Source organism: Coturnix japonica, chromosome 14, assembly GCF_054131305.1.
Source record: "Coturnix japonica strain WE chromosome 14, WE-NBRP24, whole genome shotgun sequence".
NCBI classification, from domain to species: domain Eukaryota; kingdom Metazoa; phylum Chordata; class Aves; order Galliformes; family Phasianidae; genus Coturnix; species Coturnix japonica.
Genome location: NC_140676.1, coordinates 2941191 through 2955784, shown reverse-complemented (window position 1 = coordinate 2955784; position 14594 = coordinate 2941191). Strand labels below are relative to the sequence as shown.

At 40.1% G+C, this 14594-nt stretch overlaps 1 protein-coding gene across 3 annotated transcripts in view; it reads right to left on the bottom strand.

Annotated features, from left to right (window-relative positions):
- ADAMTS17 (ADAM metallopeptidase with thrombospondin type 1 motif 17) overlaps nt 1–14594 on the bottom strand; it is a 144214-nt gene that overhangs the window by 44947 nt on the left and 84673 nt on the right. For 2 of the 3 annotated variants that reach the window (XM_015873158.3, XM_032446811.2), the window contains 4 exons: nt 14445–14572; nt 6310–6430; nt 5472–5546; nt 181–261 (listed from right to left, as the gene is read on the bottom strand). In XM_015873158.3, coding sequence (XP_015728644.3) covers nt 181–261; nt 5472–5546; nt 6310–6430; nt 14445–14572 — 405 coding nt within the window. The remainder of the gene's footprint in view (nt 1–180; nt 262–5471; nt 5547–6309; nt 6431–14444; nt 14573–14594) is intronic. The other variant, XM_015873159.3, reaches the window with a different exon arrangement.

Sequence of the window (14594 nt, the reverse complement as noted above, 5' to 3'; positions counted from 1 at the left end):
CATCAAGCAAATATCACAAAATCAAGGTGCAAAAGCAAAGACTGAATCAAGAATGAAATCAACACAGCCACTCAGAGGTAACAACAAACCCGTCATCTTACAAGTCACGTAAGAGGAAGATCGTTTCAACAGAGAACAGAACTGAGTTTTGAATCAAGACTTTTTTTTTGGTCTTTTTACCCAGAAAACTGTGAGCAGGTTTGTCCTCAACCACTCTGATCCGTCGGGCACCTGCAGGGATCACAGCTGCTTCGATGTAACCTACAGCAAGAAAAAGGCAGAAGGATGAGAACACCCCACAGACAGGCAGAAGCATCAATCATTCAGTATCTCACCATGAAAAAATCAACTCCTGCCCATGCTGGGGAATGGGTGGGGAACACTTCAAATGAGATCCCTGCTTTGGCAGCCAAGTTTCACTGCTGTGACTTGCATGGCTATGATTAATCATTTCGTCCCAAGAAGAGGGTTAGAAATGCACGTATGATGCTTAATTGCAGTTTAAGGCTTGTGCTTGGGCCTAATTATGTTTGCACTCTCTGAATCACTCTGGCTCTTCTGTAGTACTGACAGGGATGCATGAAGACTGTTATAGAGCTGATGGGAACTGACACTGTCGGAAACAACACTCCATATCACAAACCAGATATCTGAAATGTGAAATTAAGTTTCTGATAGATGTTCCTGTTGTCTCCTCTTAAAAACAACAATAAAAAAGAATGGGAAAGACCCTGCTCAAGGCTATGATCTGGATGATGCTAAAACTAAACAGAAGGAATTAGTGGGACAACTGGGGAAAAAGAAATTTGTTTTCACTTGCACATTTGCTTTATGAAAATGTTCTGGAGGATATAATGGTTAATGGGCTCCTTGTACTGGGCTGCTAAACAGAATTCCACAACTCAGATTTAATGCAACACCAGAGCTGAAATTCTGTCAAGGAGTGACCACCTCTAAATGCTGCCAGCAGAAGCACATGCCAAATTAGACCATCTGACATGGTAGGGAAGTTTTTACAGCACCCCATCATATTTTTATGGAATTCTCTTGGCTTTTATCTTTCTGAAACTCTTGGCATCTTCATGCTTCAACCAGCAAAATGACGTAATTATACTACTTTTCACTAACAGAATAACAGTAAAAATAATAAGGAGCTAGAAAGAAATGTAGCTTATTTTCACCCACCACAAAGTCATGTGGAGTTACGTACTTGTTCCATGGGATGGAACTGGTGCCTTTAAACTAAAAAGCTGAGGAACATTAAAGTCTGTTTCAGTGGCCTGGGAGTCATGGAGAGATTTTCCACTGGCTTCACTGGACTCTGAATCAGATCCCTGTAAATGACACTAATCTCATCACAACCATGATTTGATTCTTTCTAATTGGCCACCCAGTTGACATTGCAGTGTATTATTTGGCACATCTTTTGGATTATTGGTCTCCTTTTCTTTAGATCTTAAGCAGGTTGTTCTGCATGTTCTCTTATCTCGCCTCATTCCACCCCCCTACCCCCCCCTTTTTTTTTCTTGGCTTTATAAAGGGCTGTATGAAGCTATGAAGCTCCTCTGTGTCAGCCCTGCCTTTATGGAAAGCAGGGCTGGCTAGAATAATAGGCTGGAGAAGTGGCTCCTCTAGTAGCAGTGTTTGGGAAGCTATTCTAGGTGCAGTTGAAAAGCCATGCTTCTCCTGCGCTGATATGAGAAGCCCTGAAGAAGGATGCTGACAACTTCATGCATCTCAGAACTAAGTTATTCCCTCGCCACAATGATTTGGAGCGAAGTAGATGAGGATTTTAGATCTCAGACTGCAGATCTGTTTTTCTCTCTCTGAACAAGCAGAATGTCCAGCCTCTTTGTTGTCCTATCCATAAGGCCTTGGATTTTGAGGGTCATTGGATGTTTAGATGATTTGGGCTAGACTCAGTTCCTCTTTCTCTGATTGTTTTATGTGAATCACACACTACTTGACCCTTCAATTCAGTCAGAGTAGGCTTCACTGGGAACAATCTTAACTTCCAGGATGAGCTCTTACATGCAATGTGGAAATCTGTTCTAAAATCAAAGCAATCAGATGTTGGATTTTACTCTGGTTATTTCCAGGAGTTGTTTTTTCATCAGCTGAGATACCAAATTACAGTCAAAATAGTGTGTTCCAGAAATTAAACATCCTCACTGCTCCCCATGCATCTGCATATAAACCCGATTGAGGAATTACCACCAGACATGAACACAGCAAAGACGTGATTCATAACAGTATATCACAGGAAAATAGGCCCTATGACACATCGGAACACCCCTGTTAGGAAGCCAGTTTGGAACATGCCCAAGTTTCAGGTAATATAACAAACCTACAAGGGTACTATTTAATCATATTTTAAATTGTTTTCCAGATATCAGTGCCTAGAGCCAAATCTTGCAAGGGCTAAATGCAAAGTTACACAAAACACAGTGGAAAGCCTGCCACTGACTTCAGTGAACTCTGGGTTTGTCCCCTGACCCAGCAAAGCCCGAAGTGTCACTGCTTTAGAGGTGAGCAAGCTGTGGAGCTGTGCTTGAAGCTCAGCTAGTGCCATAAATACACTCTCATTTCATCACTGTGTCATGAGAGAAACACCACGTGAAAAAGTTGACTTTTTATGTTACTTTTTACAATGGTAAATAGTGGAGAATAAGCTATTAATAGGGTATTAGTTCTGGAAACTGTTTAGTTTGGTCTTATACCAGATTTTTCTCCTCATGTAATTTCTTGTACTGACTGATGGCTTTGGGGGGTTGTATTCAGCAGCTCCTGAATAAGAAGAAACATACTGTGTTAACTCACTGAGATCATGCGGCAGAAACCTGACTGCCGACTCTTACTTTTCCTTTAGTGAAACGTGAACCAATTTGAAGTTGTATGAATCCATCGAGTTCTTACAGAGATGAAGCAGAATTCTTGGGCATGTACCAGAAGAAGAATCTCGACACTCACAGTCATTACTTCTAACAATATTGTGAGTTAGGGGTCAAAACTTATTGCAAACATACTATATACACCATCCATGCAAATTCGTCCCAGCTACAAGTTCAGATCACTTCCACTGTTCCAATCTGTAGATTAGAGCTATAGTGACACTGCTGGTCACATAATAACCCAGGTCTTTGAGATAACTGTACCAGAAAACAACTCCACTGTTTTCCAGGCACGTTTTTTAAAGCAAACTATCGCTGCAGATTGCCAGAAAGATTATCAAGTGTTAGCTAGTAAGACAAAAAAAAGTCTCAAGAGTTGGCTTAGAGTCAAGGAGTCTCCAAGATCTGTTAGGATAATTGTCTGCAATGCCAGAGTTTGCAAGGTTGGGCTTTAAGTTCTTTAAATGAGGAATTGGTTAAAGGCTGATGAGATTTGGCAACTATGGGGCAATATTTCTAGTAATTTCACCCATAAATCAGCCCGTTAAGATGAAGCTTTGAAAGTACAACAGGAGAACTTCATTATTTGATAATTTATAGTGCTGCATGTAGTACACTCCACCTTGGGAACAGTTACTTTGGCACACACCAATCTTTCTGGACAATCTACATTACATCAGTGTCTCAGGAATGTAAGACCGTGATTGAAGCAAATCCTAGATACAAATTACATGGTGTAACTCGTATTAGGAGAGACACCAGAACAAAGAGGTGGCTTTGTCATCAAGGAGATTAATATGTGAACAGTGGCTACTGTATCTTCATTTAAATGCTGGAGAGATTTGCAAGAGGAAAGCAGTTCACACAGAGAAATCCATTGTTAGCCACTGTTATTATTCCCAGAATGAAGACAAAGTTTAGTATGAACTTCAGAATGTCACTATCGACTGCAAAACTGGTTTCCCATTGACATCTTACCAAAAGACAGATTTCTGAAGGTGAAATTATCCCATGGCTGAAAGTACTGATCTCTAGGCATTGTACCTTCATATCTTATCCCCGTACACACATGACAAGTAGGTATGAGAAAGCCAACTGTTCTCTGCCCATTATCAGGTATCATGAAATTACTTAGAACAAAGATCTCAGAGTGGAAGTTAAGGAAATTAAACTGCCCTATCTACCTGCTGGTCATGGTCAGCAGAGCTTCCCTAACATTTTAGGGATGAGTACCAGGTAGATATTTAGTTTCCATTGCCCTTCCCACCCTGCACATTTTACTGAGTGGTAGTTTTTGCAGTGGAGTGGAAATACATCCAGAGGTAACCATATGTTCATTTTCTGAACAGCTGTGATGATTCTCTCCTGCTATTATCTCGAGAGTAATTCTTTCATCGGCACCTGTCCACTTCCAGCCATGGGATAGCTTGTTTGGAGGAAAATCATTTCATCAGGGAGCCATGGATAGATTTCAAGCCTCCTACCATTACTTCAGCATTGGCTGCTAGAATTTAATTTGCATGTTGTGCTTAAACTCTTATAAAACACCCCAAGGGTTACTGCTGGGGCACTATTTTTCCCATCATTTTGATGTACATCCTATAGACAAGAAAATAATTCCTTGCATTATATAAAGATACAAGGCCTACTTTTTTATCATTGTAAAATAAAAATTGCTAGCAAAGATGTCAGCATATATCACCACATTATGCACTATAATTGAAAAAAATACATATCCAAATAACCAGAATCATTCTTTAGGATCACAAGCAAAGTCTTGCAATCTTGATGTGTTTGAGAAATAAATCAGCAGAGACAGATGCAAGGGGAATCATCTTATTCCTAATGCAGATCTGAGAATGGCATGCACAGCCCTAGAGTCTGCAAGACAGATCAGCCACCCAACAAATATAAGCCCAAGAACTGATTTCTAGTTCTGGGTCCCTGGTACAGTGGCAGGGAGATGGAGATGAACTTCAGAACAAATCTGCCTGTATTATTATCTTCTAATTATCTCATAGAATTAGGTACAGGGAATCATGCCAGACAGAAGTAAACCTCTGTCTAAAACAGCGCATTCAGCTGCCCTAGTGAGCAGCTGAAGATACTGAGGACAGCCAGGTGCACCTGAGTGTATGTGACATTTAGCATCTCAAATACAGGCTTTTGATTTCCTATCCAAAAGAGAAGTTGAATCCATTTACTCTGAAACACAGGCAGTAAGTTTCATACTGCTGAACCTCCTGCGAAGTGCTTTGAATGTTCCACCATATTGTTCTACTGGGATAGCAAAATCTCATAAAACACGGGACAGTAAGGTAGTAAAAATAAATAAAAAATTGGCTCAGCATTTGCCATTTCGTGAATGGAAAAAATCTCACACAGGTAGATTTTCTCAAGGGGAAGAATCTGTACTTGGTATCTTTAAAAAACAAACCAACTAGTAAAAGGTCTTGAAGTTTATCCATGGCTTTTGATACCAATCTCCCCAGTTAATTCAACCAAAAGAAGACAAAGGACCAACACCAAAGGATGTCACCAACACCCACTGACACTGCAAACAGCATTCAAGTATCTTACACGAGAAACACTTGGGAACAGCCTTTGCCTTTGCCATCACACATGTGGAAACCTTCTTACAATGACTATTGGTTACTAAGAAACAGAAATGAGTTGGTATGGGTTTAGTTCAGTTCACAGGGCTTGACAACATAATTTGCAATCATAGGAAACACAGGGACCGACCCCACAGTCAGTGGTGTTCCACATGTACAGCTGCTGAGGATATGGTGAAGGTAGCAGCTACAATTCACAAAACAGATACCACTCCAGAACAATCAATATATTGATATTTGGGAAATCCTACCTATATCTCACAAATAAGGAGGAAGAGGGTACAGAAGAAAAGGTTAATTTTCAAAATTAGAGACTCAGATTTCAGTGCTGGGACCTTAATTCAAGGAGTCTACTAAGCACTTACACTGCTTTAGTAATTAAACAGAATTGAAGTGCTGAAGAAGACTGAATCCTGCTCATCTATCGTTGGTTATTTAGTTTCTCATAAGCAGGAACAGGGACGAGCCAATATTCTCATCCTTGCACATCTTTTTAGTGATTCTTCATCACACACTTCTACAGAACGTTTTCTGGCTGAACAGCTGGTTGAAAGTGAGAAGTATCAGAGAACGCAGGAGGGTTAGACCCCTACACGTTGTCTGCAAGAGTAGGATGTCACAAACATTACTCAGTTCTTGTGTTCTCACACATCAAAAATCATGCAATTTTAGAGAAAGGTTGCCCATTTCTATGTTGTGTTAAATTCTATTCTAGAAGAAGAGCTAAAACTGCCTCTCTTCAACTCTTCTCAGTCAGTTAAGAGAACCTCCACTCTACTGAAATGCTGCTGAGGGTTACTCACCCATCCCCTTCGTGTGGTTGAAGTCTCCTTTCACCACTTTACAGGTTTTGCCATCACCACTGCAGATTCCACAGCGATCCTCTTTGGCAGCTGAGCCAATGATTCCATCGCAGCCAATTTTCTAATGACAACAACCAGAGGTCCCCATTATTTTGCTTGCAAGGTTAAAGTATCTCTAAACATCGATGTCAAGGCTAAGATAAGCACCTGACTGAAAATATGAACAGGAAGAGAATGCTGTGAACCAACCAAGCACTCATTTGGAACAGCGTTGAGCTGGTTATTTAGCAACCTCCTTCCCTACCACTAAGGGCATGTATTTTGATTCATAAGACATTACTGAAGAGACTTTCCACAAACACTAACTTTTCCAGATATCATCAGATATTTCACAGTAACCTACTCTAACTTGCTTCAAAAACATGAAAGATTAGAATGATGCTTCATGTTTGCAAAGCAATTTCTATCTGAGGAACTAAAGACATGCCAGAAATAAGGACCACTACTTTGATACTTAGCTTAGAGAAAAATGTGACTCAGTTAAATGGCAATTAACCCAGGTAATCAAAATCTTGGTGCTAGATCTTCACCTCACAAGTTTCAGGGTGCTCAGTTCTCACTGCATATTTGCACTACCTGAAAAAAGATCTCACAAACCACTGAAAGTTTGTGATGGTGACTAGTGCACATTTGTAGATCTAGAAGTCAGTAAGATTAAATTACAGTGTGATCAGACACATTAACATCATGATTAGTCTGTGTGAATTGTGTTTCTGTCCATGTAAGACTCAAAATTATCAGTAATTCACTCAATACATGAACTTTTACTGATATAAGAGTTCTAATTATGGAAGTTATTAGAAGAAATTCTACTATAAGGTGAAAAATCATTCTTTGTAGTTGAACAGTTCCTTGACAAACAAGTTAGCAGAATTGTCATTAACAACCCTTACTTGAACAAGGCTGTCATGTCTCTCCCTTCTTTATCTTCTTATAATGAAGCCAGTTGGAGAGAGATCTCAGGGAACAAACAGCATAACCAATATTTTGAAAAACAGGGTAAGTGGAGAAAGACTAAGAGAACTCCAGATGTCTTTTTTTTTTCTGAGGCTGCCTGCATGTAAGCAATGCGATTTGGACCTGAGCTAAAACATTCTCCTTATTTCAGAAGTCATGGGCCATTGCCTAAGACCAGATGCATTTCAGGGATCAAAGATGGCCAGCATTCAGACCCACGTTGATACACTGTTTGTCAACACAAATTATTACAGACAGATAAAAGCTCAGATAAGATCATCATTCTTAAATACATAAACATACGCAAGTGAAATGCTGCTCATTAAGTAGAACAACACATAAGTTGTTGGACAAGGACTACAGAAAAGCTTGTGTAAGTGGGCATTAAGTCAAGTTGAAGATGACGATGATCACTGAGCAGTTCCAGTTCTTAAGGCTAAACTTCACACCCATGTCCAACAAATAATTGTGGGATACTGAATATGATTCTGCCCCAAAACAGAAGGATGTCCCAGCTGTTCTCCTTCCAGGAAAATAAATATGATTTATTAATGGGTTGCTGAAAGGCAGCTGGAAATACATGCCTGACTGCCACCCTGCTGAGATACTGGAAAGGCTGTGTTTAATTTAAGGCTCTTGTGCTATCTTTTATTGTACTGCATTGGTATTAGCACTATGTGAGCATACAAATGAACAAAAGGAATATAATGAGTGTTGAACCACACTTATTCCCAGTTCTACATAAGGAGTCTGTAGAACTATAATGGAGGCACGCAGAGAATAGGGAGTCGGCAATCACATGCTTTGCACTTATGCTGCAGCTTCCTGGTTAACATAAACTAGTGCAAGCCTCTGAAAGAGTAAGTCCCCCTTATTTTGACACTGGGGTTCAAGATAAGCCATTTCTTCCCACATTTACGAAGTCACTGACACACTTCAAGAGATCCTCTCTGAGGGCAGGAAAGTGAACCCACTGAATCGACACTTCCTGGGAAGGAAGTATCTGCCAGCACTTCTGGGTTATTGTACTTGAGAGAGATATCCAGCTTCTCTCTAGGTGAGAAAGCTGCTCACACTCCAGCTCTGGGGACCTGAGGCTGAAGTCTGAACCCCACCAGACCTGGGGAAGGATCTCTCAAGTCCGTACATTATCAGCTTTTCACTGAGATTACACTGTGTGCTGTATGTATTACACGGTTAGTCATTTAAATAGATATAGACTTCCTCAATCTGCAGAAGGCTTTAAAAAATGTGAGAGATTAATAAACAGTATGCAAAGAGCAAGTTACACTGCTCAAAACACAAGTGTTCATAGTGCAGAAACTATGCCTTGAATCCTAAGTAGTTAGTGCCAGATCTTTATCACCTCTGACTCACTCTGCACTGCTTGCTGTTCAGTCCAGCACACTCAGCAAGGTAAGGTGATTTTTTTCTTCTTTTTTTTAATAAGAAGCAGAAGAGCAGAAAGGGGAAACTTTACATCCTGAGGAAAGACAGACCTTACAAATAGCATCTTGTGTGTTTTCAGACCCAACAGTTATCCTGCAGGTTAGCAGATCAAATACATGAACAAGTACCCTCAATACTGGTTGGATGCTTCCAGCTTCAGTAGTCTTGAATAGACTGATAAGAACAGAAGCATTTCTCCTTTTCCACCAGGAATGAGTAGGGTACTCAGAGCTCTACTATATTCAAAAGGAAGAATAAAAAATGAACAGCTAGCCTGGTATAGCCACGGTTTGCTACTATGAGTTTGTGTGGGTGCCCACCACTGCCAGCCGTGTTCTTGGACAAACAGAACTTCCCTGTACTGTCCAACATGGACTTGAACAGTGACATTCTTAACTAGGTGAAGGGCAAAGATGCTGGTATCACCCAAGAGTTCCAGTTCCTGCCTGTGCTAGCTGTTGAAAGCTGTCAGTGCTGCTAAAATCAGCATTAGACAAAGAGGAAGCAGATTTTAAACCACAGCCAACCCCTTGCCCATATTAAAACATGAAGTGCTGGCAGGAAATTTCAGGACAGATTTTTTGGGCTTCAACTACTCAGCACTGACGGTGATAACCATATCCACAGATTTCTTAATGATTTTCAACCCAGGCAGTCTCCTACTCTGACATCATGTTTTGTGACTATTGACTGACCTTTAAATTGGCAGGTAATTGCACATTCACTGAGCCAAAAGCCTGAAATCCATTCTCTCTGAGATGATACCTTAAGTCCACCCCTTGCTTGTCTTCCTTTCCCTTCTCATTTTTGTAATTAAACATCTGAAAATATTGCTTGTTGGGTGGTATTTCCAGCTTCAGTCATTGCTGGCTCCAGCATAGGAAAACTCCTCCACTTGAATGCACATCATTTGGGCTCTTCTGTGTGAACTATTTTCTGTATTGCTTAGATATTTTAATGATATTTTTATGTGTATTGTGAATGGCTGTGCAAAAACTCAATTGATACAGCCTGTGTGAATATGTTTTGCTACATAAACACAATTATTTTTGTTATATACACCCATCCTCTGTAAGAAATGACATTGCAGGCTCACAAAACTGTAATGCTTCCCATATGCTGAACTAGCTAGCTGTCTCAATGGATCAAATATAAATATTGATGCAACATGTGCCATTTTACAAATTAATCATGTACAGAGCATGGTGGTTATGACAGATTCATCTGCACTGCCAACTTTTTGTCTAGAGTATCCAGTGTCCATTGATACCTCAAGGGATGGACCACATGAAACAGGAATGAACACATCTGAGTAACTGATATTCAAATTTCAGGGTAAGAGAATTTTTATTTCTTTGTTTTAAACATGATTTGTGGAGAATTATGGGTATCTGTCAGAATTTGTACAAGACAGTGAGCATAGAACCCTAACAAAGCAGCTCATCTCTAAATTACTTCTCTTTCTTTTCCACACCAAATTTTGTGTTGTACAGATTGGAGTCAACATGGAAGTTAGTTTTGAAAACATTGTCCTGGATTTTATCTGAATCAGAGTAGTGCTGCTGGAACAGGAGATCTGCACTACTTATTTTATACTGTTATACAACATTAGACACACAATGATGTCCATTGAGTTTGTGCTTAGATCTCTTAGCAGCTCATGATAATTTTACATAAAGTTATTCCTGATAACTACTTTTCCACATACAAAGCTTGAAGGCTTGCATGTTGATAATCCCTATGTTTTGGCATCAAAGCAGACTACATGAGTGAGCATGAGAGTAAAAAAAAAAACCCAGAGACTTTTCCCATCCCAGGAACTATTTTGCTTCTGTTTTTTAGCCATTTTCTGTAGCAGTCCTTTTCTGATACTTCTACATCAGGTTCATCTGAATGGATACCTCAAACCTGACTCTAGCTCAGCTCTGCCCTGGTTTGTACAAATATCAACAGGCTGCAAATACCAGAGGATTTTCCATCAACCACGCACTCTTCAAAAGCAGCATCTATCGTGTCAGTTCTGAATGAGAAAATAATATATATTTAGCAGTGTAAGATACATACAGCCTCTTTTCCGTTCAGTTCTTGACTGCTATAGTCTCCAAAGTGTATAGAAATGAACTGGCTATTATATGGTCTGCAAGGGTTAACATAGAAGAAAAAGAATGGGAAAACAGCATGTTTTTTCATATCCCACTGTAAAGTACATGAATGAATAGTAAGGTAGAAGACAGTATTTTCTTGCTGTGTCCTACTCACAAAAAAACCCAGCACTCCTTCTAGGATTACACTGGTACAGACATAGGAACTGAGAAAAAAGCAATTACACAGTAGGTATCTATAGTTCAAATAATCCCTTCCTAGACTTTGTCAGCAACACCCAACGATTTATCGAAGCACAGCACAGAGCCAAGCTGTAAGAAGACAAGCTACTCAGTCTGGAACATCTTGTACTACAGTTTATAATGCAGGAATATGAATAATACATGGAAAATCATCAGATCAGGAGGAAAAGCCAGAACTGTATGCATCAATCAAATGTAAAACATGGGTACTAACTATGCTGGAAAAGCATTTGCCAACAATGGGTCCAGCAGACAACTGCAATTTATCCTCTGCCACTTGTGGTCCTCTCCTGACACAACGTCCACCCAATCTGCAAAGACTGTCTTGAAAATATGTCCATTTCCAAATTTATGCTTCTCTTTCAGACTGTATTACAGTCATTTTTGGAAGACAGACATTCTACAGCATTTTTACTGTGCCAGGACAGCCTAATGTGTAGCTTGTCAACATTAAATGGACTGCAGATTCATCAGCAAGTAGCCCCGATACAGCAAAACATTAATGAGAAAACTTCAGAGAGTCAAAACATCTTCACCTTTTATGTTATTAAATCACAAAGACTGCCTTTGATCTCTAGCCAGGTTCTGTTGTACAAGACCTCAGATTACATCCTGAAGCACAATCTGTAGTCTCCACTGGAAAGTTCTAATGCTATCATAAGCCTCTGAATAATCCTTTAAAAATAGCCAGCACAAAGTCATGTACTCTATTACCTTATCTTCACCAATGCTGTAATGTCCACACCAGAGAAAGAAAGCCATGAAAGAAGGCAAGAGAGAGAGAGAACAGAGTTCTCCGACCTGTTACAGACCATCCACCTCCGAAAAACTCCAGGAGAAAATAAATTCTCCTTGCTAGAAGACAAAGTGAATTTCAGAAAGAAAAGATCAAATACCTATATGAACACTGCATTTTGTACCAGAAGATGGTAAAGATAAGTGCATTTACTTTTACTCAGCAGTATCTCTTCTAATGGCATAACTTTATAAGACTACCCTCAATTTTTAACGCTGATTCCTGAAGTTCTTACACAGCTCCAATTATGGTATTTTGAGGATCAAAGATCCTGCTTCCCTTCTCAAAACCCTACTCTCCTTGAAAGAATAGATGAGCACAGCAAAGAGAAACTGAATTCTTTTTTCCAGCAACAATGCATGGGTTTCACGTAGGAGCAAACACTGCTGAAGAGAAGAGGGTTATTACATTGCCTGGACGAAACGTTCATAGGCAATGGATACTGCTAATACGCCCGTTACTCTGGCAATGTATCATTCCTGCCTTTGAGAGCCTCTAACTGCATGGATTACACAAGAAAATAAATAACAGCAATACCACCCTGTGATTTCAGCACTTATTCTTTACTGCATTCCAGATCTCCAACCATGCTTGTTGCAAGACTTTGTCTGCACTGGGTAAAAAAACAAGAAGAGTAATTAAATGAATATGCCATTTAAATGCATTTAATAGACAGCTAGTTTGACAAGCATTTATGGCAAATGAGGTGCATAGTCACACACGGTGATTCTCAGCACTAGACTGCACATAAGGCAGAAGATTATTATAAATGACTTTGCAAGACTTTCAAAAATGCTCGACTTGAATTGATCACTTTGCATTTTCTCCCAGCCAGATGCAAATGGACTGAATGTTCTGCAGCTGTCATCACCTCTCTGAACAGTTAAAGGCAGTTGCCCCCAAGTTAAGAGCACAATTTGCTTTCCATGATGTACCTCCAAAGCTCTGGGCTCATAAAGATTTTCATTTGGAGAGGAGCAGGCTACTGCTGTTCAATGAAAGAAGAAAAAATACATTGTCATAATGTCTGATTTACCATTTGTGGCTGATCTGAACATTTGGAGCACTAAAGCTGGCCAGCCCAGCATAATGGTCAATGGCACACAGCTGGAGGTGCACAGCTGGCCTTACTATAAAAGATTATTAATGGATTTTTCAGGGTTGTTGCTTTTTTTTTTTTTTTTTAGATACAGCTGAAAACGGGGAATAATTAAGTAACTTGGGATGCACCATGAACCTGGATCTGTGCAAGGCACTTTTTATTAAAGAGCATTTAAAGAATCAAGCCTGTGCTGGCTCCCACAACTTGCTGTTGTTCATATTCTTCATCTGAATAAATTATGAGGGTTGAATTAAACATGCCCCTTCAGCAGCGACATTGGCAGGAAACAGTGGGAAGTGTCTATTTCAGCAGTGCAAAATTCAATCCAGACCAAGCCTTTCCACTTACCTCGTCACATTACTATTAGTAAGACTGCATTACGTCCCCAAGGTCTCTCTCATACCCTTGCTAATACTATGTTCATCTATGGTCTACTAGCAATAAAACAGCTAGCTCTGAATCATTGCTCACAGAAATCAAGGCATTTGGACAAGGTTCTCTTCATTTCCATTCCCATCTGACCAGAGATGAAAGGAAATTAGCATCCTTGTGGTTTGGCCAATCCACGCAGGTACAAACATGTCATTGAGGACAGCAGATCCTACCATCTTTCAGGTTTGCTCTCTTTGAGACCTGAGCATGAGACAAGGCAGATGAGAGGCAAAAGACAACTGGCCTGGGTCAATCTCCAGACTGCTGGATCTGTTCTTCTAAACCTAATATTATCTATTGCTTAGAGATTTATAACTGAGTTTGTAAGAGGAAGGGAACTTTCTTCTTACTGCAGAGGAAACAGGCCTTTCAAACAGTTCTGGTGGGCACCAAGGTCAGAAAATCACCCTGGCACTATCTAGTAAGAAAATGAAAAATCACATGGATATAAGGATGCACAGGGGAAGCCCCAGGTTTATGCAGCTCCAAGAGCCAAAAAGCAAGTAATAACAAAAAGCTTCATCAGCATTTCTACATAGGCCCCAGACAGAGATGAAAAGCATCATAATGCTGTTAACATAACACTTAAAACAGGATTGTAATGAATTATATTCAATGTTCAGCATCAATATTTTTTCAGCAATTCCTCTAATAGCAGAAATGGAGCAGTTAAGCAAGCCAAATTTCCATTCCCATCTTCTTCTCTCACAGAAGCCCCTTCCCACCCAAGTCATTTGATGACTACACATGAGCAAATATGATCACTGAACGTTCCCAGCTGTCCAGTAATATTTTCATACCACAGGCATTCATCACAGTGTTCCATAAAATACAGAGCAACAGAGCACTTGCAGTGGCTATTACAAAACAGGGTCACCCTCTCACCTCAGAGAGGGCTGCCCACCCACCCACACAGACATCTGAACTTCTAGGACATATATAGCTACCCCAGATTATACATAATGCTAAAAACAAAATGAGAAAGTTACTCCACCTGGCACTTGCCATGTACACAGAGGTCAGTCTCATAAGGCCCACATGGAGTACCATCAAGGACTCTATCTGCCACCAGCACAGGGGAATCTTTCCCCAGCGGAGAGCAGAAAAGCTCACATGGTTTATCTGGAAAAAAAGAAATACAAAA